The sequence below is a fragment of the Nilaparvata lugens genome, chromosome 6 (genome assembly GCF_014356525.2).
Source record: "Nilaparvata lugens isolate BPH chromosome 6, ASM1435652v1, whole genome shotgun sequence".
Taxonomy (NCBI): domain Eukaryota; kingdom Metazoa; phylum Arthropoda; class Insecta; order Hemiptera; family Delphacidae; genus Nilaparvata; species Nilaparvata lugens.
The window spans coordinates 25,944,047-25,970,597 of NC_052509.1; the positions used below are offsets into that span (position 1 = coordinate 25,944,047).

General features: G+C 33.6%; 3 protein-coding genes across 15 annotated transcripts in view; 1 reads left to right on the forward strand and 2 right to left on the reverse strand.

Moving 5' to 3' along the window:
• The window catches only part of LOC111057870 (ubiquitin carboxyl-terminal hydrolase 47), a 210,377-nt gene extending 189,097 nt beyond the window's left edge, over nucleotides 1-21,280 (reverse strand). The window contains exons 1-5 of one of the 10 annotated variants that reach the window (XM_039430517.1): nucleotides 21,207-21,280; nucleotides 19,935-20,012; nucleotides 5,039-5,212; nucleotides 4,249-4,492; nucleotides 219-394 (exon numbers count right to left, since the gene is read on the reverse strand). In XM_039430517.1, the coding sequence (XP_039286451.1) occupies nucleotides 219-394; nucleotides 4,249-4,492; nucleotides 5,039-5,209 (591 nt within the window). In that variant the 5' untranslated portion in view covers nucleotides 5,210-5,212; nucleotides 19,935-20,012; nucleotides 21,207-21,280. The other 9 variants (XM_039430513.1, XM_039430515.1, XM_039430518.1 and 6 more) reach the window with 9 other exon arrangements.
• LOC111056210 (cytoskeleton-associated protein 2-like) overlaps nucleotides 1-26,551 on the forward strand; it is a 479,893-nt gene that overhangs the window by 398,969 nt on the left and 54,373 nt on the right. The gene's annotated exons all lie outside the window — the stretch shown is intronic.
• LOC111057138 (5'-AMP-activated protein kinase catalytic subunit alpha-2) overlaps nucleotides 23,427-26,551 on the reverse strand; it is a 30,920-nt gene continuing 27,795 nt past the window's right edge. For all 4 annotated transcript variants that reach the window (XM_039430535.1, XM_039430537.1, XM_039430538.1 and 1 more), the window contains one exon: nucleotides 23,427-25,685. In XM_039430535.1, coding sequence (XP_039286469.1) covers nucleotides 23,967-25,526 — 1,560 coding nt within the window. In that variant the 5' untranslated portion in view covers nucleotides 25,527-25,685 and the 3' untranslated portion in view covers nucleotides 23,427-23,966. The remainder of the gene's footprint in view (nucleotides 25,686-26,551) is intronic.

Consider the following 26,551-nt stretch of genomic DNA (forward strand, 5'->3'; position numbering starts at 1 on the left):
AATCAAACTTGATGCTAATAAATTCCTGGATTAGAGTATGAATTATATGTTTAATTTATTCTTGTCATTTAACAGTCACTATCATTCTTATACTCAAAAGAAACAAGACTTACAATATATATATATATATATATATATATATATATATATATATATATATATATATATGGTTATTTCTAGTTATATTTATATAAACCTGTAAACATAGATGATATTACCTGAAGATTAAGAAACAGCTTCTGTAACTCCACAGGCAGCTGAATAGCAGCTGATTTGTCTTTGGGGTCATGTTTCCACGTGTAGAGCGCGTTCCTGAATTCAGGAGTCATGTACAGCGCTTGTATCAGACTGTTGAGGTAACATGTCATTGCTTGGTTCACCAGCCCCACGTATGCTGTTTAAACAAACTCATTACAAACTGGAAAAAGGTAATCGCATGAATATTTGACATTTAAGGCCGTTTGCACAGTATAGATTGCTGAACTCGATTAAGTTAATCGAGTTTGAGTTAATCTGAAAGTTTAAACTTGAAACGGTTTTCTCAGTGCATTTACTAATCCAGTTTAAGTTAAACTAGTTTAGCGTTAAGTTGGTAATAGAATGTCATCGTTTATAATATCAGGAAGGCTGATTTTCACAGGAAATTTGTTATTTGTTTACAAACCATCAGTAAATTGAGGTTATGTAGCTACTATTTCCTTGTTCAAAATCCACAGAGCTGTAAGCTGTACGGTAATAAAAGTGAAAAGCGACCAAGAAATTCTTTAAAAACTTATGTTTACTTGGCACCAAAAAATATATTTTAGAATGTAAGATAAAAAAGTTATTTTGTTACGCTTTTATCTACTACGGTCTTCGTCGTTTATTATAAATCTCTCGAAAGCAAAATATCTCAGTTATGTGTTATTAAAAACATGTTTTCTAATCATAGACCACTGTTAAAAATTGTTTTGATTTGTATCAAGTGGTTTATTCAAATACTAAATTGGCAGTTGCTTTACTCAAGCAAAACCGTTGAAAAATTTCTCTATCATCCCAGAAATTCAAATTATTTGTTTTTTGCCCAATTTTTCTGTTTCAAAATTTCTTCGCAGTCATCTTTATCAATCGCATTAAAAACGTCTATCAATTCCTCCATTATAATTATTTTTACATTCAAGTAATGATTCACTGTAACCTAAATAGTTATTATCGTCTACAGAAGCAATAAAAACAACAGTCGAAAAATAATTTACTATTAGCTGTTTCCCCATCAAATCTTTACTACAGATGTCAAGTTAATCCAAATTATTTGGTTTAAACCTCCTGCTTTGAAGGTTACTTTCCCAGAGTTTAAACTCAATACAGAGTTTAAACTGATACTGTGCAAACGGAATTTTAGTTTAAACAAAAAAAAATCCAGATTTGGTTTAAGCTTTAGCTTAAACTTACACTATGCAAACGGCCCTTATTAGTTCAAAGTTGAGTAGAACAACGAATTGGTTGATTCCAGACACAACTAGATTGATTAAAAGCATTGAGAAACGCAAATTTTTGACCGAACGTAGTGAGGTCTATGTTTTAATTTGAGTTTTATTTTGTCTGTCTGTATGTAACGTAATTACGGCCAAACGCATTGATAGAATTTGATGAGATTTTGGCAGGAGTATTCCTTTTTCAACTGCGCGTCGATATATACACAAGGTTTTTTCGAAATTTTGCATTTTAAGAATAATATGAAAAGAAAAGGAATTTCTCCATACTCCAATATCATTATATTATATCATCTACTCTGAAGATAGGATTAATCAGACTATAGAATTATTTATAATCAATCAGCTGACAAGTTGATTACACAGATGGCTGGAGAAGCCGTGTCTATTTCACTTGATACTAGGGAGCGACTCAAGAGAAATGCACCGTCTAACCAAGGATAGTGTATAGTGTCTATTCTTGCCGTCTAACGGCGCATGCGCTTTGTATTCAATCGTACTTCATAGCCGCTCTTTCATGAGCTGTCTCATGGTCTCATATATACAGCGCGAATTCGAACGAGACTACTACACCTCAGAATTTCGTATTCATCCATTCATTCATTCTGCATTCATAAACTGATGCACTAATGTGTGTATATGGCATTCCTATTGCTTTCTCTCTTAAATAAATGAGTCTTTCTCAATTTGAATAGGCTAATAATAATTATTGTGCCTGATAAACAGAAAATTCAGTTAATAAATAACTGATAATTCTGAATAAAAGAAATTGAAGATAAAAGAATTGTTTATGATGATAAATATTGTCCACAGAAATGATTAATTAAAAATAAAAATTAAATAAATAAATAAATTAAAAATGAACTAAATAATGCTGGAAAAATTATAGTATTTTTGACTGAAAAAAAATAATTTTCTAATATTTGAGGAATATTTTCATCAGATGGAAAGATTATCACGGAAATGGATGAATACAAATTGAACTGAATTCTTGAACGTGAACTGAGTCTCTTAACATTTCAAACAGGTGGCATTAGATACTTGTGGATGAGAAAACTGCGTGAGGTCTACTGTTCCCAGAACTACTAGTCAATTAAATTTATATTTTTATCCGATCTATGGTTATTTTTTTAATTAATAATTATGTTCGTCAACGTCGAGATATTTTGAGCATCAAACATGAAATTTTTGATATGCTGGAAACTTTTATACTTCAAGTGATAAGTGGGTGGTGAAAGCGAGAAAGTTTCTCGGAAATAATTGAGATTATTTTTCCAATTGTCATAAGTAGTCGGAAAAACGTATATTGGCCTCTCAGGAGATTCAAAGTCAATCAAAGCGGCTTAATGGTGTGCCACCATCAAAAGCTAGGATCAACAAAAACATGAGACAGAACGCTTGAAAAATTCAGCGATTGCAAGCCACATGATTATAATAATAATTGTAAATGACAACCTTGCCTCGAATAATCCGAACAGTGTTGTATGACAGCCTTTCTCATTCAAGCAAGCTGCTTGTAGATGAAATATTCCAGTCAAATATAATGTAAATTTCTAGCCCTTAGCGTACAATTTAGTACACAATGCTTACCATTCAGCTGGCAGCCGCTCTCCTAACTTTAAAATTCCTTAGAGACCAATGTACAATTTTCCGGCTCTTTTGACAATCGGAAAAATAATTTCAATTATTTCTGATAAACCTGCCCACTTTCACCACTCACTTATCTTTTGAAACAAAAAAGTTTCTAGCATGTCAAAAAATTTCATGTTTAATGCTCGAAATGTCTCCACATTCATGAAAATAATCATTAATTAAAAAAAATAGCCATAGGTCGGATAAAATTGATCCATACACCAATAGAAAAGAAGGAGACATTATTATCTTTATTTTGGTAAAAATTCTTACTCATTACGACAACTCATAAATCTGAGAGAAATGATATCCAAAAAACAATCGCGTTATTTTCAATTTAAAAAAAATCCTTTTAATCCTTTCAACCCGGAATCTTTTCCAGCAATACTGGAATATCGGGGATGATATTCTACAAACAATCAAGTGGTTAAATTGTTGAATTGGACTTGAACTCTCAACATTAGAAACAACATATTTTGTTTGGTCATGTTACCAATATTTGGAAGTAAAATAGTTCTGGGCCAAGCCTGTTTTTCCATCCCAATCATATTCATATGATCTGTAATAGTCTAAACTAATGAATAAATAAATGGACAAAAATTTATTGTAAATTTGAGAAAGTTACAATTTCACACAGTTTGACATCGATGTAATCTCTAGTAGGAGTGCCAAGTATCAACCTATTTTCTACAAACTATTTTCAGATTTTGGAATTAAAATTGATAGTGAGAACAATCTCCCGTTTCCCTACATGGAAAGTAGTGTAGAGTTGAAATGGTCAAATAGCCAACTTACATTAGGACTACAAGTTGAAAATGGAAACAAAGAGAAGTTTTGGATTTCTTAATAGGCTAATACAGTTTTTTGTATGAAATTGTGGCCAGTAGATGGATTGAAATTCAGTAGAGGATAGAGGTAGAGGAGATCAGAAATCAATAAATCTTCAAGGTGATATTTTCAACTAATTTTTTCTCTTCTAATGAGGTTGGATTAGATTGGATTGTTAGCAGTAACAATATACTAAATTGGAATTGAATAAGCATGGCTAGCAGTGCTTGTTATCAAGTGCATTGTATCAATGATTTTATGAATGAATGAATGAATGAATGAATGAATGAATGAAGTAGTATACCTATTGACTGACCGGTGTCGTGCTTGATGATGGAGTTGTAGGTGAAGTGGGGCGGTGGGGGTGGCTGTTGAGAGTGGATGATGGGCGGAGGCAGCGGAGGCGGCGCTATGTGACAGTCAGAGGCGGCGGCGGAGGCGGAGGCGGTTCTTGACGAACATGATTTGCGCATAGTGAGGAGCACGCTGTTGCGCGCATCTGGATCCACTTCAAAGCCCAGTTCCTCCAGTGAGCCGCTCATCTTGTCGTTCAGGATCGTCTGTAAATGGCACAAGTAACAATAGAAAATAATTTAATCAACATTATCAAAATAATCGGAAAAATAAAACACATTTTTTCAATTTCTGAATAAATACACGTAGGCCTATGTTGAGCTGAAACTTATGTTTATAACAAGAGCATCTAAACTCAAATTTTGCGTGAATGAAACTATATTCCTGTAAAAAACTAAATAAATATTTGACTTCTTATGGAAATGTGTCAGTTGGAAAATTAAATTGTTCAAAAATGAACTTCTTTTATTAAAAAACATAACTGCATAGTTAGAAGTTTTTGCAAGGGATTATGTCCACATTAGCGCTGGGTTTGTGAATGAATAATGAGAGGGATGATGGTGATTATTTTGATTATGTTGTTGATGATGATGATAGATAAATATACTTAGTATTAGGTAGGTTCTGAACCACTAGAAAATAATTTTCAATCATATATCTATGTGCTAGCGGAACTGATCTTGAGCAGCAACCCTTCCAATAGGGGAGTCTAGATCTCGAAGCCTATCTAATTATAACTATTATAAACTCACATTATTCTTTTGCAGAATTAAATCGAAAGAGTCGACGTCATGTTCGTACTTGCTAGCGATTTCTTCGAACAAAGTGTGCAGCTGACTTTCTGGATTCAGGTTCAACGTGAGCTTCGGCAGATCCGGGTGGTGGACTATGCATATCACTTTCGATTCAGGCTTAAAGACCATACCCTGCAACAAGCAACATTCACAACTCATTAAGTAACTAATTCCCCTCACCAAGCAACATTCAAACAATATTCGAATCAAACTATATAATACTAGCTGGCCCAGCGAACTTTGTACCGCCAAATAGTTAATGCATCTCATGACAAACTTTGGCTGGATGCACACATGAGGAGGCGCGATGCGGCATTTTGCATCCAGGTGCTTCTTGCTTATTGGTTTGAATGAAAGAACTTGCACACACTGAATCTGGCATGGCGTGTGATAAGGCAATCTCCATAAGATCAACTTTGTATCACTAAGCCGTGCCTCCTCAGGTGTGCGCTTATCTGATGCATCACTATATTTTTATCAAAAATTATCTGACAATCAGTATTTACATTTATATTTCAATATGAACTTCATATGTGCTCAGTTAGTTGTGCAGCAGTTTGTATTTTTAGATATAGTTGAATGCAGCTTGCTGGGAAATTGAATGGTATATTATATCCTTGTTGCTGATTTTCCCGTGCATATTCTAAATTTACAGCATTTCGAGTTCTACGACTTAAGTTTGGACGTCGTTCGTACCGCGGCATTATTATTAGAATTAAAATTTTGTGAATCAGTAGAAAGAAAATAGAAAAAAAGATCTACCGACGGCTGTTGGATGACGCAATGATTATAACAGCTAATTTTTATTTCTGTGTGTGGTCAGCTCACAAATCTTCTCCCATAAGGATTACATGTAAACATTGAAGGACCGTAGGAAAGAGTCCTGAAATCGGATCATAAAAATTTGATAGGCCATAAACCTGCTCCTGAACATAAAAAACACAGCTAAAAAATCATCAAATTCGGTGCACACATTGTTATTGAATGTCGAAATTTTATGCTCGATTTTTATTTATATAGAAGATAGATTACTACCTATAGATATTGTAATTATGGGGGAAAAATAAATTTCAATTTGAACAATGAATTATTTGCTTTTAAATGTGAAATTGCATGTTTGTCAGAGATGTAAGAGCTAGGTAAAACTAAAAACACTGAAAATTTATAAAAATTAAATTTATCATGGTTGAAACATGATACAACTGAGAGTGAACTCATTGTCAACTTGAAATGAAATCATCATAGGTACAATGATAGAGTTTAAGTATTGTCAGATATTAATTTGAGCTGACTCAGAAGCCAATTGATGTGTGAACATAGTGAGCTTCTTATGGTCAGCTCATTGCCTAATCCTGTATTATCAAGATTTCAAAAATGCTAACCGATACAGTTTTTAGCTTTACATATCCATATAGGAGAATTATAGCTTAAATATTATTTCATGTAAGTCAACAGATTATTAAAGTTATGATTACAAAAACCAAGATTTGATGTGCAAGAAGCACTATTTCAAATGTTGTTTCTAAGTACCCTTCATCAAGCTTTTATTTCTACAATGTTTGGAGCAGTATTCTACATTAATATAACAGCAGTTTATAGAAAGTAGAGCGATTTTTTATTTTTCGACGCGACGAAGTTTGGAGAGTAAGTTAGTAACGTGGACAGTGACGAATGAAGCTGTGTACTTTCAATGAAAATAATGACATCGTCGATAGTACATTTATGAACGCTTTTCAAATAAGCAGCATTGATATAAATGTATAACCTAACGCTGAATAATGACTGAATAATGAGGGTAGTATAGAATTAAAAAAAAAAATCTGGTGTGGTACACTCACACAACTTTCCTTGCTCATTAAACTGGGAGCCTCATTCTTAAACAACAATAATTCAGAGAAATAACATAATGACGATTGGCGGCAACATAATTATTTGAAACTACGATCAGACTACTGTATATGTGTGTATATAATTTTTTTCAGAGTACTTTTTCCTTTGTGTAAATTGTGAAATCCGATGATTTTTTAAAAATCGTCAAAACAGCTGTTCTACAGATGAAATATCTCGACTATGTGTTATTTTTACTTTCCTTGCCCCTACTACCATAGGTAAGGAAAGTATTGCTTTCCAAAAAAAATTAAGGTACCCCAATTTCAAGTTTTCTATACGTTTCAAGGTCCCCTGAGTCCAAAAACATGATTTTTGGGTGTTGGTCTGTGTGTGTGTGTGTGTGTGTATGTGTGTATGTGTGTATGTCTGTGAACACGATAACTCCATTTCTAATTAACCGATTGACTTGAAATTTTAAACTCAAGGTCCTTATACCATGAGGACACGACAATAAGAAATTCAATAAAATTAAATTCAAGATGGCGGAAAAAATGGCGGATAATTACTAAAAAACCATGTTTTTCACGATTTTCTCAAAAACGGCTCTAACGATTTTCTTCAAATTTATACAATGGATAGCTATTTATAAGCCCTATGAACTGACATGAGTCTCATTTCTGGGAAAATTGCAGGAGCTCCATAATATTCATAAGAAAAATGGCGGATAATTACTAAAAAACCATGTTTTTCACGGTTTTCTCGGAAACGGCTCTAATGATTTTTTTCAAATTTATACCATAGATAGCTATTTGAAAGCCCTATCAACTGACATGAGTCTCATTTCTGGGAAAATTGCAGGAGCTCCGTAATATTCTTGAGAAAAATGGCGGATAATTACTAAAAACCCATGTTTTTCACGATTTTCTCGAAAACGGCTCCAACGATTTTCTTACCATAGATAGCTATTTATAAGCCCTATCAACTGACATGAGTCTCATTTCTAGGAAAATTGCAGGAGCTCCGTAATATTCCTGAGAAGAATGAATTTTGTTAAATTTCTATCACGATTTTCTCGAAAATGACTTGACAGATTTTTCTAAAATTCATATCCTGTATAGTTATATATCAGCTCTATTAACTGGAATGAGTCTCCTCCCTGAGAAACTAACAGGGGGTCTACCCCATCCCTGAGAAATTTACTTTGTAACCTCTTTCTCGTGCGTGAGGTAGGTAGGTAGAGCAGTTTATTCAAAAGAACACATGTCGATATTTTATTTGTCGAACAGCTGTCTGTTTTGACAACTTTCAAAAAATCCTGAAATTTCATAATTCAAACAAAGGAAAATGTACTCTGAACACAATAACAATAGTATAATCGTAGTTATTTAGCCGCCAATCGGCATAATGTTATTCCCCTAAATTATCCTCGTTTAAGAATGAGGCTTATAGATCAATGAGCAAGGAAAGTTGTGTGAGTGTACCACACCAGATTTTTATAGACTGCTCTACCTACCTACCACATGCACGAGAAGGAGGTTACAAAGTCCATTTCTGAAGGATGGGGTGAACCCCCCTTAGTTTCCCAGAAAGGAGACTCATGCCAGTTGATGGAGCTGATAAATAACTATACAGAGTATGAATTTTAAATAAATCAGTCGAGTAATTTTTGCGAAAATCGTGAAAAACATGGTTTTTCCGTAATTATTCGCCATTTTTCTCGAGAATATTACGCAGCTCCTGCAATTTTCCTAGAAATGAGGCTCATGTCAGTTGATAGGGCTTATAAATAGCTATCCATGGTATAAATTTGAAGAAAATCGTTAGAGCCGTTTTCGAGAAAACCGTGAAAAACATGGTTTTTTAGTGATTATCCGCCATTTTTCTCAATAATATTACGGAGCTCCTGGAATTTTTCCAGAAATGAGACTCATGTCAGTTGATAGGGCTTATAAACAGCTATCCATGGTATAAATTTAAAGAAAATCGTTGGAGCCGTTTTCGAGTAAACCGTGAAAAACATGGTTTTTTAGTGATTATCCGTCATTTTTCTCAATAATATTACGGAGCTCCTGAAATTTTCCCAGAAATGAGACTCATGTCAGTTGATAGGGCTTATAAATAGCTATCCATGGTATAAATTTGAAGAAAATCGTTAGAGCCATTTTCGAGAAAAACGTGAAAAACATGGTTTTTTAGTAATTATCCGCCATTTTTTCCGCCATCTTGAATTGAATTTCTTATTGTCGGGTCCCCATGGTATAAGGACCTTAAGTTTAAAATTTCAAGTCAATCGGTTAATTAGGAATGGAGTTATCGTGTTCACAGACATACACACATACACACACACACACACACACACACACACACACACACACATACACACACACAGACCAATACCCAAAAATCATGTTTTTGGGCTCAGGGGACCTTGAAACGTATAGAAAACTTGAAATTGGGGTACCTTAATTTTTTTTGGAAAGCAATACTTTCCTTACCTATGGTAATAGGGCAAGGAAAGTAAAAACAGAGAAATCGATAGGCATATATGTGAAAAAATCTGGTGTGGTACACTCACACAACTTTCCTTGCTCATATTCGAAACTACCATCAGACTTTTGTATATGTGTATATATAATTGTTTTCAGAGTACTTTTTCCTTTGTGTAAATTGTGAAATTCAATGATTTTTTTAGTCGTCATTTTTTTAAAGTCGTCAAAACAGCTGTTCTACAGATGAAATATCTCGACTATGTGTTCTTTTTATGAACTGCTCTACCTACCTACCTCATGCACGAGAAGGAGGTTACAAAGTCCATTTCTCAAGGATGGGGTGGACCCCCCATTAGTTTCCCAGAAAGGAGACTCATGCCAGTTAATAGAGCTGATAAAACTATACAAAGTATGAATTTGAAAAAAATCGGTCAAGTTATTTTGAAAAAATCGTGAAAAACATGGTTTTTTAGTAATTATCCGCCATTTTTCTCAAATATATTACGGAGCTCCTGCAATTTTCCAAGGAAAAAACTCATGTCATTTGATAGGACTTATGAATAGCTACCCATGGCTTGAATTTGAAGAAAATCGTCAGAGCCGTTTTCGAGAAAACCGTGAAAAACCTGGTTTTTGTCATTATCCGCCATTTTTCTCAAGAATATTACGGAGCTCATGGAATTTTCCCAAAAATGAGACTCATGCCAGTTGATAGTGCTTATGAATATCTATCCATGGTATGATTTTGAAGTAAATCGTTAGAGCAGTTTTCGAGAAAACGGTGAAAAACATGGATTTTTAGTCATTATCCGCCATTTTTCTCAAGAATATTACGGAGCTCCTGAAATTTTCCCAGAAATGAAACTTATGCTAGTTGATAGGGCTTATAAATAGCTATCCATGATATAAATTTGAAGAAAATCGTTAGAGCCATTTTCGAGAAAAACGTGAAAAACATGGTTTTTTAGTAATTATCCGCCATTTTTTCCGCCATCTTGAATTGAATTTTATTGAATTTCTTATTGTCGGGTCCTCATGGTATAGGGACCTTAAGTTTAAAATTTCAAGTCGATCGGTTAATTAGGAATGGAGTTATCGTGTTCACAGACATACACACACACACACACACACATACACACATACACACATACACACACACAGACCAATACCCAAAAATCATGTTTTTGGACTCAGGGGACCTTGAAACGTATAGAAAACTTGAAATTGGGGTACCTTAATTTTTTTTGGAAAGCAATACTTTCCTTACCTATGGTAGTAGGGCAAGGAAAGTAAAAATAGTAAGCAATAAATTTAAAGTTTTTGGGCTCACATTCTATTCACACATTCTGAAATCTCTCAAGCATTTATCTCAAGACTATTAAAACTCTGAATGAATACATTGGATACTGAGATAATACATTAATTAAAAATTGTCAATTGATTCTTTTATGGGGATAATTTTGGAAATGAAATTATTAAAAAGAATATATTCACGATAGTGTGATATTAGACAAAATAAGACACTGAATAACATATTAAAGCTAGCTTTTCTAAACATAAAATTCATATATCATTACCTTCTTCTTTAGTTGCCAATAACTCATAAACGGATCTGTACTCTGAGCTGCTTCCATGTTGTCTTTATATTGACAACACAAATGATCACAAAACTTTCCTCTCGCAGTAGAAAAACTCAACGCTTAATCTCAATCACAAGTAATCAAAATCAAAATTGAAATGTTCTATTCACAACGAAGAAATTGTAGATTTGCAAAATGTAGGTTCTCAACTTGCGGTCTTTTTAGTTCTTTTTTTTACAAAGAACAAAGCGCGACGTTCAAAACATAATAAAGAATAAACTAGGTTTATTGTAGGTTAAAAACTTCTAAACTTAGAAGAATCTGTGAATAAATAAAACTATTTCAGAAATTTCTGGTTTTTGAGTAGACTAGACTATACCAGGCGTATTACCTTGACGCCAAGATTGGTGTACTTCTCTATATAGGCATTTCTTGTAGTTATTCACAATAGCTAATTTATAGCCTAAAGAAGAAACCGAGATAGCATTCAAGCTGGTCATGATTCATCAACAACTTTGATAGAGATAATTACCCACATAAAAATACTCTCTTTTTAAAATGGTTTATTAAAAATTGTTTAGTTGCAGTATCGCATATGATTTAAAAGTGAATTACAATGTAAATTCAACATTTTTCTGGAATTCAAACCACTCTCAATCAGTCTCGGAGGAATTAAAAATATATTAGTCAAGTTACGGTATCAATCGGAATTCAATTTGAATTATAATATATTGAATTGTATTAGTCCTAATTGTTTCATTCTACCATAGCTAAAATAACTAGGCCTACTATAGAACAAGTATTTTATTAATCTATTGAATACTGTATTAGAATCTATAAAACGAGGAGTTCCACAAATATTGTAAGGAAGGCGGTGTCACATCATCTAGAAATTATTTTAACTTGATGAAAAATCCAAAATAAACAAATAAAACAAATTTAAATAAATAATGTAGAAATTAAACAATCATTCGTACAAACTTTATTTAAAGCAAGGAGTCGGATGAATATGAAATAATATTGACTAGTTCATCTGGTCTATCTATTCCTAAACAATAAAAATAAGTTATATGAAATTATTTTATTGTAATGATACAATAATATCTGTTATTCCTATATTATCGATCTTTTACTATAGATATATAGTTTAAATAGATATTTTCATGGGTTAAAGAAATAGTGACAAATGATGTTATTACGTAGAAGAAACGCAAAAAACTTGACAGAAGACAGTTTTCGCGTTTAGGAAGCAGAACTATTTTCGTAGCAGGAGGAAGTGAGAGGCTATCTTAAATAGCACGATTTAATAAAATTAGGCGAGACGTTTGAAAGTTTGGATTTAAATGAAGTTCCTCATTCCTAGTTCTAAATAACTAACGTTAGGAGTATTTGAATTGACAAAACAATTATCTGATTCCGAAAATGTGTCTTCAATTCATGTCTTAAAATAGATGCGGTAACACATCGTTGGTCAATACATATCAATTTCAGCCACGCTGCTTTTGAAAATTTCAACAGAAGCGTTCGGTGCAATTTCAAATTGTAATTAAGAGCTAAAAAAATTTCAAGTGCTTATTATTAAACACAAAATGATATCCACTAGCTAACTACACCCTTGGATCAAATAAAATTCTCATTAGATCACTGTGGCTCATCAAAAATCCTATAAACACGTCTATAACCACCCTTAATTAATGAGTCTAGTATTCTAAAATTAACTGGCACAAATTCTTCAATTGCATTACTAATAGCTAGGAAAGAGAAATTAGTTTCAATGTTTTCCACTTCGAATAGGCCTAGTTGGGAAAATATGTTTATTAGCAGTTAACTGTATTATAGTGTAACTGTATTGGATTTATAGATTATGAAACTTAACACCTAATACTTTTTCGACACAGAAATTCTAAAGCAAGTTACCCAGAATCACACTATTAATCGAACAAAAATAGATTACTCGCACTAACAATCTATGCTTACATAATAAGTAATTGAAGTAAGTAAATTACTTCACTAATAAGTTGAATAATTCAAATATTAGAAGGATATTATATTCACGATTAGATTTACTATTTCTAATCACACGCACACAAACACTCTTGATGAAACTAGAGTAAAATCTAAGAAAGTTCAAAGTATCTGAATAGCCGACTTTCTGGCAAGCAACCAAAATTCAGAGATCCAGACCAGAGAATCAAAAGCAGAGTACGAAAAGAGTGGGGAGGAGGAGGTGAATGGAAAGGAGAAAAGGGAATGGAGGGGGAGAGGAGCCCCTTGGAATGGGACTAGAGGAAGCGGCGCGGCTAAATTTAGCACCGGCTGCAATATAAAGCGCAAGAGAGGTGTAACTGTTCACGGTTCTACATTAAACAGTGCACAGTTCTAAGAATGGTTCATGTTGGAGAATATACTACTTGAACCAAATAACAGTAAACATTACATAATATTAATGCCCTAGTCGAGTAGCTGATGGAAAGGTCAAAGCCATTTACACTATTTGTAAATAAGCTATTTTTTTGTTTTATTGCCGAGGTTGTACTTGATAAATAGAAATATTTATTCCATCTAATCGTTCGAAGGGACTAATCACTTTATAATTTTAAAATGTATAACCAACTTGTAAGCTAGTCATATGCAACTATTGGGATCAATCTCTGTCTATTCAGGTTTAGAATTAAAACTTGTAATATAATATTTAACAGTTATCATAGAAGATTTGAGTGATTAGCTCATTTCTGGGTAAAATATTGGGTACATCAATTGAGTAAACAATGATTTCAGATTGATACTCTATTTTGATAAGAGCAAAAAAAGCAGATAGGCTTGGTAAAATCAAGCATTTTAACAATGATTTCAATTTGTTTTTTAAAAGGCAGTTTTTCCTTCAATATTTTCCAATAAATAACTTCTTTCTTGCTCAAAATAGATAGTTCATTTTTCATCTTAGACCATTTCAATCAAAAATCTTTCTTTCCTTACTATAGTCTACAGAATTTTTTAAGATGCCAAAAAAACACAAAAATCTTATCATAGCAGTATAAAATCCGTTAGGAAATTACTTTTTCCAACTCAGCAGTTGGATTCATTCTTGAGAGAATGTTGGGTTAAACAAAGGAAAATCATCTTAATGTGTTCGTAGCAGGTAAATACAGCGACTACCACTAATAATAATAAAATAGATTATCAAAATAGATGCGTTTTCTAAAATTGACTTTAAAAAGTGGATATTTGAAACTTAAAACACTATATAATCTCTCGAGTTCGTCAATGTTACTTCAAACAAGTGTTAAGGACGCTAGTAGCCATGTGCATGGTACAGCTCAGCGTGCAACTACCTCTCATGGACAGTCTACCAGCTTAACAACTTATTTGCCACTGTTGTAGATTACCTATTCGCTGTGAGCATCTACTGATCTGTTCTCTAACGGATAATCATAGCCGAATAATGAGGGAATTAGGTAAAAACTCAACACATCAAATATAGGTACGACCAGTCACCTAGGCTATGATAATTAGAGCAATAAAGCAAAGTTGGTAGTAAAAGGTATTTTATAGTTAGTATGGAGTTTCTTGATACTATTTGCTCTGTCCAGTAATTCAGATATTAACATTAGTGCTTCAAATTGTAATAAAAGCATTTAGAAATACGTGCTTCAAATTGTAATAAGAGCATTTAAAAATACATTCATATTCAACTCGAATGAAAAGGTCATACGGGCAGCAAACTGCTGAGAAATCAACCGAAATCAGGAAACGCAGATTTTTGCAGAAGAATACTGCGCGAAAATGGGCTATAAATGAATAAATGAGTATAAATTTCCACTAGTGCTGCTATTCGTTGATTTCGAGAAAGCATTCGATAAAATCAACACAACTTCCTTATTACGAACGCTTGAAGACTTGGGAATTAACAATAAGTACCTGGAATAATTCAGATTAATTTACAGAAACATGAAAATTGAATTCAAACTGAGAGGAAAAGGTAGAGTAGTTAAAGTAAATAGTGGCTTAAGACAGGGAGATATACCATCAGCGAAAATATTCAATGCAGTTCTAGAAAAATCTTTAGATGAATTACAATGGCAGGAAAAAGGAATCAACATAAATGGGGTAAAATTAAGTAAATTGAAATTTGCCGATGATATTGTTATTATAGGAAATAGCACCGAAGAAGTATATAGAATGATGAAGGAAATGATTAGAGTAACAAAAAAGGTTGAATTCAAAGTAAATTTTGATAAATCAAGAGTAATGATTCATAACAGTTAAAGTAACTAGAGAGTATTAGAGACCGAAGACGGAAGGATAGAAGCAGTTCAACACTTCATCTACTTAGGACAGAGAATATGGATAGATGGACAATGGGGAGAGATTACTAGAAGAGTGACAATAGGTTGGTCAATGTTCAAGAAATGGCTATCTCTTCAGATCTAATATTTCCACAGAAAGCAAGAGACGTCTACTTCAAACATGTATTCTACCAGCAATTCTATACGGCTGCGAAACGTGGACTCTTAAACGAAAAAATAATCAGTAAACTCAGAACAAGTGTGAGATCGATGGAAAGAATAATGATAGGAATGTAAAGAATAGATAGGAAAACCAAAATATGGATCAGAAATTAAACAAGAATTGAAGATGTAGGTAGAATGATTATCGAGAAAAATGGAATTGGGCAGGCCATATCGCAAGGACAACGGATGGAAGATGGACCAAAACAATATTCGACTGGCACCACTGACGCACGCTGAGCAGAAGCAGAGGAAGGCCCCCGTATAGATAGGACGAATAATTCAGGAGAGTATGCGGCGGAGCGACGTGGCAGAGAATAGCAAGAGAAGGGAAGGAATGGGAGAGAATGAAAAACGTATTCAAACAAGTTTGGCTCTACAAGGATTGAAATGAAGAAGATGAAAGAAAACTTTACAAAACGCACTCGTACAACACTTTATCCTTCTATGAAAAAAGGATAATGATAAAGATAGTACTCTGTGGCTGTGAGAGGATTTTTCTTCAACTGAAAAGTCCTCCGTACCATCATTGGAACCATGTCGGCCCATTTTCAGGCATTTGAGAATCCTAACGGTCTTCAGCCAGCTACCTGCTGCTCTTAGAGAGCAAGGTTCACATTTTACGGAAGAGGGGACAGTTGCTCACCTACAAAACCAGAAGGCGAGATACTATTGATTTGCCCTACTCGGGACTTGCAAGGACGCACAATTGCTACCCTATGAGTATTTTAAATATCTTCGACAAACTACCACAAAGCATTCGTGAGATGGGGATTAGAGTTTCAGTGGGCTCCTGCGTGAGAAACTACTCGATTTCCACATCTCTGCCACTAAGATACCACTAAGACTCACCACTCACCACTAAGAGATGATTAGTATCTAATCATTCTAAGTGCGATATCTCAACTTTGGAGGATATTGTTATTTGTGTTTATTATTTAGAATTATCACATTCAAAATGAAAGCTAAACTCCCTAACCTTTCATTTTACCTTTAAAACCTAATTGAATAGCACCACTTCGGTGATATGGTATAACTGCCTGGGGATCCTCAGCTCAAGCAAACCTAGTGAGGATACTCACTTCGGGTACAAAAGAGGGCTGCTATAATAACCATACTGACAGTTGACAGGATTGCAGAGTCCTATTCCTAAAATAAAAAATCCTCACAATTATATCATTGTTCATCCTGGAATCTATTACCCAGATGAAGAAATCAACTCAAGTGCTCAGATCGGACCGACACAGCTACAACACTAGAAACAGACTCCACAAGTACAGTAGGTCTCCTATACAAGTACTAGGCCTTACAAGTACTGGGCCTCACCTCTACAACCAGCTTTCATCTAGCCTAAAAAATATCCAAGGCAGGAAAGCATTCATCGGGAAACTAAAGCACTACCTAAGCAATATACCATACTACAGCCTGGACGAGTTTGTAGACGATCACACCTCGTAGAACATAAGGGATAAACGACCCCTACAAAAGGGAAGATGATAAGACTGCTGATGAAGACTACAGAAGTATCAAGTACCGTTTAGGTTATGATCCGTTAGGATCGCTGATTAGTATGATTAATTGGATTGAGATCTATTCTATTGATTCTTTGGAGGATAAATTTATGTTTTTCAATAGAAAATTTTTAACTGCTGTTGAGCTATGCTTTCCTGTTAAGAATGTCATGTGCAAGAAAAAAGCTGCTCCTACCTGTAAATGGTATAATGATGATATTAGACAATTAAAGAATGACTGATTGCTAATGTATGAGTTATTCAGACAATCAAGTTTGATTCATTACAAGGATAAGTATAATTTATTAAGAAAAATATTCAAGAAGACTGTGAGGGAAGCCAAATTCAATTACAATATTGTAATCGTGTGCTGACAGCTAAAAGTAAACCCAAAGAATTGTGGTCTATTGTAAAAGAGAATCTGAACAAGAACGATTTAAAAGACAGTAATCAAAATGATTGCCTGACAGCAGGTGGTTTTAATGATTTCTTTATTGAAAGTGTTGGTAATATTGTTCAAAGAGTACCTACCTCTGTAAATGATATTTCTTATTATCTTGACATTCACAAACAAGATAATCCTGTATTAAATTATTTCTCTTTTTCATGTATTACTGTTGAGCAGGTGTATAATTCTATATTATCTTTCAGTAATAGTGCTTTATTGAAAGTGTTAGTAATATTGTTCAAAGAGTACCTACCTCTGTAAATGATATTTCTTATTATCTTGACATTCACAAACAAGATAATCCTGTATTAAATTATTTCTCTTCTTCATGTATTACTGTTGAGCAGGTGTATAATTCTATATTATCTCTCAGTAATAGTGCTTGTCTTGATGTTTACTATTTAAATTCATTTTTTATGAAATTGGCTGCACCATTTGTATGTGAAGTGTTGTTTTACCTTTTTAATATTTGTATTAAGGATGGTGTATTTCCTAAATGTCTGAAATTAATTAAAGTTATTCCTTTGTTGAAAAAAGGTTCATCTCTGGATTACAACAATTATAGGCCTGTTTCCATTATTCCTATGATTTCAGAGATATTTGAGATGGTACTCTATAAGCAAATCATAAGCTATTTTGAAAGCAATTCACTGTTCACAAATAGTCAATTTGGATATAGATCTAAAAGAGGTACTCATGGTGCTATATCTGAATTCATGAAAAACTGTATTAACTGGCTGGATGGTAAGAACAAAGTTTCTAGTAGTTTTTATGACATGTCAAAGGCTTTTGACACCATATCTCATGAGATTTTGGTAAAAAAAAACTCCAGTTTTCTGGGTTTGATGATGTGTCTATTAAGCTTATGATTTCCTATTTAAGTGATAGATTTCAGGCTTCTTTTTATAAGGGTTCTCTTTCTCATTTTTTTGAAGGTTCAGACAAGTGTACCCCAGGGTTCCACACTTGGACCTATACTCTTCATTATTTATACTAATGACTTGCCAGCTGCTATAAGTAATGGAGATATTAAGGCTTTTATGTTTGCTGATGATCTGGCAGTCCAGATTAAGTGTGAAAAGATTTTTACCAATTTGAATGTATTGGGGCAGATTAATGCGACTATTGAGGACTGGACAGCTGCTAACTTTCTTTGTCTCAATAAAGATAAGACCCAGTTGTTAGATTTTGACTTTGGTTGTAAGACAGATATTAGTTATGTCAAATTTCTTGGCATCACATTGCAGAGTAATGTGAAATGGGAAAATCATATTTTTTCATTGGGTAAGAAAATATCTAGAGGCATTTTTATGTTATGTAGATTAAGAAATATTGTTAGCATTGATGTGTTGGTAGCTGTATATTATGCTTACATTCAGTCACACCTGTTGTATGGTATTTTGGCATGGGGGAGAGATACAAATATGAAGAAACTTTTTGTTGTACAAAAAAGGGCCGTAAGGATCATTTGTAAAGTAGATAGTAGAGCACATTGTCGACCTCTGTTTAAAAAACTAAATATTATGACTGTTTATGCTTTGTATGTGTTTGAATGTCTGATGTATACCAGAAAAAATCTTTCCATCTTACCCATAAATAGTAATATTCACAATCATTTTACAAGACAAGCAGAAGCACTTAGATTATCACAGTGCAATTACCATTTAACTTTGAAAAGTTTTGTTGAATTTGGAAAGAGGTCATTTTATAAACTGCCTGCTCATATTAAAGAATGTGATATTAATAGTTTTAAGGTTTCTGTTGAAAAGATTCTAATTGACTGCTGTCCATATGGTTATGAGGATTTGTGGTGATGTCTTTGTATTTTCTTATTCTGTGATATACCTGTTTTAAAAATGTTTCTTATATTATAGAGAATTTGCTTATCTTTGTCTTATTTTTGTATGTATTACGATGTGACTGTGATGACTTTTAACGTTTATTGTTATATTTTAGAATTGTTTTTTTATTGAATTGTTGACTTTGTCTTGCATTTTTGTTAAGGGTTCTGACAATAAATGAATCTTGAATCTTGATCATACACTCGCGGCACTCCCGCGAGGATGAGATTGGTGAACTTATGGAAAAATTTTGAGACTGCGTCATACCTGATGTCCAGGGACTGAACATGTTAGTTGGGCGCTGCAAAACCACATGAAACACGCTATCTACAGCCATATAAGTTGATGTTAAAAATCTTATGTTTCAGTTTCTAAACAAATATGTCAGGTGAAGCTGGTCATAGATGGAAATTATTGAATTAATATTTTGATCTACAAATCAAAATACTCAGTGCTGAGATAAGGGAGACGGAAAGCCTAAATGTCATAAATTGCAATGCAGGTGTGATCGCTGCACGAGCACTCATCCATTTGGAAATAATTATGGATGTCCGCCCATTGAATTTGTAAACGCACATCAAGTTAGGTGACTCCACTGATGAAAGCCATATGATGATAGAAATAATATAATTGAAATAATTACTTACCAATAGTTTATATTTACAGAAGGAACTATATTTTTGATTGCAGATTTTCCGGATTACTCCAACCCACTGGTACTACATCTGAAAAAAGAGTTACAACAACCATGAGACATTTTTATTCCACACTAACTTAGTTTAAAACATATGAATAAAAATGAGAGCAGGAAACTTTTCTTCCTATTGTCACCCTGCACGATACAATTTAAATGATGGCAAGCAAAGTATTTATAAGACTAATCTGTTCAACTAATGAGCCTTGTTTTAAGCACACAAATTGCATTAAGCTTAATTATTAAATTAATAAAAACTTTTACGTATGACATCTTCAAAATTCAAGGCTTTCTTTCTTATGTATAACATACAACAATTATATAACCTAGTTTTAATTTGAAACAATATAAAAGCTTCATAGCATGTTAGCTTTACATTGATTGATTGATCATGTTAGTTGATGTTAATACTCAAGGATTGTCACATTGGGAAAGGCTTACGTCACAAGTTACTGCAATAATTACATATATTTTTCGCTGAAAAACATTACATTCTTTCTTTCGAATTCGCAATCCTTTTGCAAATACTATCTACCCAATGCATAACAATCTTATCAAATATTTTAAATAGGTAGGCTTATTAGTTATTAAGGCTCGACTTACTCTGGTTCAAAGCAATTACTTTATTGTTTCTATGATAGTAAATTTAGTTTCAACTTTCTATTTCTTGAGGCTTAAAATGATAAGCAAATTATCTGAAAAATAATTCAAAATTACCTGTTTGCTGCAAAAAAAAGAATGCATGACAATAAATCCAATACTTTGAATAGTTTCAAAAAATGAAAGATCAAAAGTCTTGCAATTTTATAAGAAAATATTTAGTAATATATTTAACAGTTCTATCATGACATAGCTTGAAGCTGAATTTTTACCATAACCTCCTATGAGGTTTAGAAAAAAAGTATTGTACAAGATTAGATAAAGATTAAGTTCTATATAAGTAAATGATGTGATAACTAAATGAATAGCAAGTTATAAAAATGGACATTGATTAAAATAATTAAGCTAAATTGAAAAATTAAAGTAAATAACCAACTTTATATTTTGCAATCTAATAGTTACCAAAAGATAAACTGTTAATTTTTGATCCAGGGAAGGCCGTTGAATTATTCTCAGTTTAAAAAATGTAGAGCAAGCAATCATAATTGAAATATTACATGATATTATGTCACTTTGTAAGATGCAAATATAATAATAAATTACTGATCACTTACTAAATATTTACCTGAGAGCAGAAGGGAACGTCAAAACATGTCTCTCATCCAAGGGTTGTACAAAAATAATCAGCGCCATTTTGGGTTAAACGCCTGCAGATTAATGTTTTATTTACGAAATTGCAAAAAAATTTGAATGTTAATTATTAAGCTATTCGGTAAAATATATAGATTTATACACAATCATTGAAACAATAATGACAAATATATCATCTTCAAGACAATACTCCAAATAATTTTACATTAGACATGTTGGTAACACATTGAAAGGAAATTCAAACTGTTGACAAATCTAGGACCCGAATTCTAAGATGGTTTAAACTTTATATCAAAATGCATGATTATACCTTATAATTTTTGCACTTTAGTCATTTAAATGTTTTCAAGTATTTGACTGATATCTAAATAAAAAATCTGATAGAACAACATTCATAGAGATTTCTTATCATTGATGAGCATTGACTGTCCAAGGTGAGATTCATTTAGGCCTAAACATTATTTGAAAGAAATAATAAACGCTGGCAGTTTAAAGTAAATCCCACTATATTATATAATTCTTTTGAATTACACTGCTGTCAAAATACATTTCAATCGATAGGCCTACACTAAAAATTATGAAACAATCATTACTCTTATTTTCTCATAACTGATCTTTGCAGACAGCTATAAAAGCACAAATAACCCAAGTTCAATAAGCTATATCAATGTTTAATGAAAAAAGTGTACCTAGGACAAACGTTCACAGCTAGAAGAAAGCTTGCTGATATACGCTAGTCCAAAATATTTTTGCAGAAAATATCAAACTCAAATTAACTTATTATTAACTCGTTATCTTTTTTATAATAACTTACCGCGGTACCCTACACAGAATGAACACAGCAAATGTGTTTAAATTTAGATACATCTGAACTCACAGCCCAGGCAATAAATTCTCAAAAAAGGCCTACATAAGAAAAATTTAGCAATATATTTATCGACCCGCAGTTCTGTTTAGGGTAGTAAGAAGGTAAACATATCAAAAATCTCAACCCCTACCCACTGTGCTAAGGGGGTGGATGTGGTCCAAAGGTACCAGTTTTTTGTTTCTCGCATGTAATTCGAAAACTATGTACAGACATGACTATTTTATACAAAATTGAATCTTACATATTCCTCTCACACATTTTTCTATACCTTATAGTTTTTGAGATATCCGCTGATCTTGAAGGTGTGACATTTAAAAAAAAAGTTTACCTCCAATTTTTTTGCTCATAACTTTTTGAAAATCTATGGCAAAATTCATGCTGATTATGAGCTTATAGAGCAGCAAATTCTTCAGTCTGATGTATAATTTCACACTTTTACACATTTCTCTAAGACTGTTTTGCAGCAGCTCTAGTATTGAGTATCTCCAGTTTTGCTACAATAGACCAATTATTGACAAAGGAATTTGGAGAAAATGTTTTTAACACAATTTTTGAATGCAGCAGCTTTGTTGGGACTTGTTAGAAGGAAAACTCTCATCCCTACCCCATGAGCTCAAGGGATGAGGGTGGTTCAAAAGTTGCATAATTATTTAGCGGTTTGCTTTCACGTTTATATCTTGGAAACAATGCGTTCAACCAACATGACTAACTATTAAAAAATAAAGCTTGATAAATTTTCAACAATTTTTGTTAAGTGGAGTTTTGTGACATTTGCAACAGATTTCGAGATATTCGCTCTTGAAAGAATGAAATTGTTAAAATAGCAGCTTTTTATCCAATTTTCTGCACTTTCAGGGCTTATAACTCCACAACAATTGCATAGTAAAAATAAATGCTCATCCTATGTAGGTTTATAAAGAATTAAATTTTCTTGAATCTGATGTATAATTCTCCTTATTCAACTTTTTCCTTTGATTATTATTGCAGCTTTAATGTGGGGGTAAATTTTTCAATTCTACTGGTGTCAAGTCAGCGGTTCCACACCTTCAACAGAGGGGATAAAGATGTGCACTTTTGCTAGGTTCACCTTATTCCAACTAGTCTCAATTGAGCTGCAAAGTAAAAAAAAGTGTTAAAGACACTCCCTTCAAATTTAATTGTTTGATGATCAATAGTTGTTGCCATATTGAAAATTTCACCCCTACATTAATTCTGCTATTATAATAAAAGGAAAAAGTTGAATAGTGAGAATATTATTCTTTCCTTTTACGGTAACATGTTTGAAAATTTTCTTCTGAATTTAGAGATAAAGAATAATAAGCAAAAAACTTTGAAAATAAGCCATATTTATTATAAATTATGTTCATACTTTTTCATGATACATACAACAATAACATGGGGCAAGGTCGATCACTAGCTAAGTTAAAATATTTACTATTGGATTATAAATAAAAGAAATCAAAGTTGTAAATTTTCTATAAATCTATAACATTATAATTAATGCTCTCGAGGTGAACGCTATATAATACACGAGCTCTCATTATCTACTTGTAAAGTTTTAAAAACCACAAATTATTTTTATTTAGTATTCAATCACCTACAGAAAAATAATATAGGTACTTTCCATATTGCACTAGAGAAAAAGTCTAGTAGGCCTACACTACTTTATATGTACTTTATTATTGTACTTTATACATTATATGGAGAGTACTTCAATACCTTGCACCTAATTCTTAATTCTACCAAGTTGGAGATAACTTGAAAGGCAAGGGAAAAATATAATTTATTAATAACTAAAATTATTAGCTCGCTCCAATAGTAAAGTAATACATCTGAAAATACTTGGATAAAATTGGGTAACTTATATTAGTTGGTTGCCAATTGAGTAATAAGGGCAGCACACATTTCAAAGAATTCCATGGTATGGTGGCCAGTGCTCTGCTGAGGAATAGCATCTGGCTCAATAGGATTAACAGCGGCAGAATCTTCTTCGGCACTCAAGCTCTTGAAATCGAGCAGATAACTCTTGTAGTCGACCTGATAGAGTTGCAGCGACATCTTGGTGTACTTGCCGGTCACAACCGACGGCTGCTTCTGCCTCACTCGCACGTGAAACGGGTTGATGATCTTCCACTCAAAGTCGAGCGCCTTCATGGCTCTGTAGACCTCGTTCATAATGTCGTTAGGTTTGCTCTGCGAGCGGATTCCCAGATGCCATTTGGCTCTTTTGACGGGTGTGCCGCGGTTCTTGTCTTCCCGGGTCAGCGAATTGCTCATAGCTCTTTCGCGCAGAGGTGCTATTCGTTCGGGGTGAGGCCGAACTGGGCTGGGGGTCATCTCACTCGGACTGAACGACACAACTGGTGGCGGACTGCTTGCTACATAGAAATCCTTCAGTTCAGCTTTTGCAGCCTCGTCTGCAATCCTCTTGTTATCAATAATCAAGTGATAAGCAATTCCTAGTTGATCGTGAGGATCTCCACTCAGCAAAGCATTGTGCACCTCATGCTCCTTCACTGCAAACTTCTCACAAACCTCGCTGACTGCATCCGTATCAATGACCGATGAGTCTTGCTCCACAGGCGACGGAAACAAATAAGCTGGAAGCTCCTTCTGAAACCATTCGTGATTCTTGATATCTTCAATCGTTGCTCGCTTCATGGGGTCCACTTGCAGCATATGGCACAGAAGACTGACAACGGTTTTATTAAGGTACTCTGGGATGGGGAAAATACCAGATTTAATCTTTCGAAACAATGTGGGTACATGCTCGTCATCAAACGGAAGAGTTCCACAAAGCAATGCATACAGAATAACCCCGCACGACCATATATCAACCTCTGGTCCAGCATAAAGTTTACCAGATATAACTTCTGGTGCAGCATAGTTCGGGGAGCCACAACTTGTTCTCAGAAACTCTCCATCCATCATCATGTTGGACAGGCCAAAGTCTGCAATTTTCACATGAAGGTTGTGGTCTAGAAGAAGATTTTCTGGCTTCAAGTCTCGGTGTACAATCATATGTCTATGGCAGTAGTCTACGCCTGAAATTATCTGTTGAAAAAATCTTCTAGCCTCATACTCCTTCAATTTTCCATGCTTTACAATATAATCAAACAGTTCTCCACCCGAAACGTATTCCATGATCATGAAAATATCAGTCGGAGTGCTGATAACCTGGTACAATTTGATGATATGGGGATGTCTGAATAGCTTCAAGTTTTGAATTTCTCTACGAATTTTTCCTACAACATCAAGACTTTTGATTTTCTGCCTGTTCAGAATTTTAACAGCTACTTTATGTTTTGTTAACTGATGTTCGCCTATTTTCACCTTTCCAAAAGTTCCTACTCCCAAAGTCTGCCCTAATATGTAATGACCGATCTTCACAATCGGCTGAATACTTTGCGAGCTTTTCTCACTCATTTTTACTGAAACTTAACAGTTTATTAAAAAATATTCAAATAAAAAATACGTTCACGCATATTATTGTAGATTGTGGAGTTTTGTTGATTCACCAGCGATGTCACCACCAACAGTCATTCCATTATTCGTAGTCAGTCAGCCGTCTTCTGATATGAACATCTGAAATCAACAAAAATTAACTTGATTGTTCATTGCATATTGATAAAGTTATACACCGTAATAGATTTATCAAAATAGTCGACATTTGGATGGCTTTTTCTAATTGAAAATTAAATGACTTTGGTGAATGCTTTATTAAAATGAACATTTATTACAGGCAGTTGAAAGGCAGTGAACATTTTAACCACAGTATGCAAAACAGATTTCCAGGTTGTCATTTGAATTGCCAGATGAGTACACATAATTTAAAATAGAAGTTTCATCCCAGATATTGAGCTACGTGTATTTGGCTGACTTTTAGCCCAGCAATGTTTTTGTTTCCAAATTCTTCAATAAAGTAAAAAAACAGAATAAAATAGAAGCAAGGTACAAGTGATTCAGAATCCAATGGCCAGAGTTCGAGAGATTAACCTAGACTTTATCTGACACATGTTTTAAAGGTGAAAAACTAAAGACGATTTTTGTAAATGTTCAGTGTGTGGAACACAAATTAATTTGGTCTCACTTTTTGTTCAGAACACTTGTCCTGACATACTGTGCATAAGTGATCATCATCCAAAAATCTAAGAGCAAGCATAATTCAATGTATAAAAGAACATTCAAAAATTGCTACTGGCTTTTTCGCATAACTCACAGGAATGGAGGAACTGCAATACACCTCAGATCTAAATTTTGACTGTCTGGATCTGAGTACCTTCCGTGCTGAGCTTGATATTGAACTTGCAGTAGCAAAGATTGAGAAGTATTCAGTTATTATCTCAGTTTATCGCTCTCTCATCGGTAATAATTTATTGAACTTGGTATAGCGATACTCAACTACCTATATGAATTCTGCTGCTTTTGTATTTAGTTTTAGTTTACCAGAG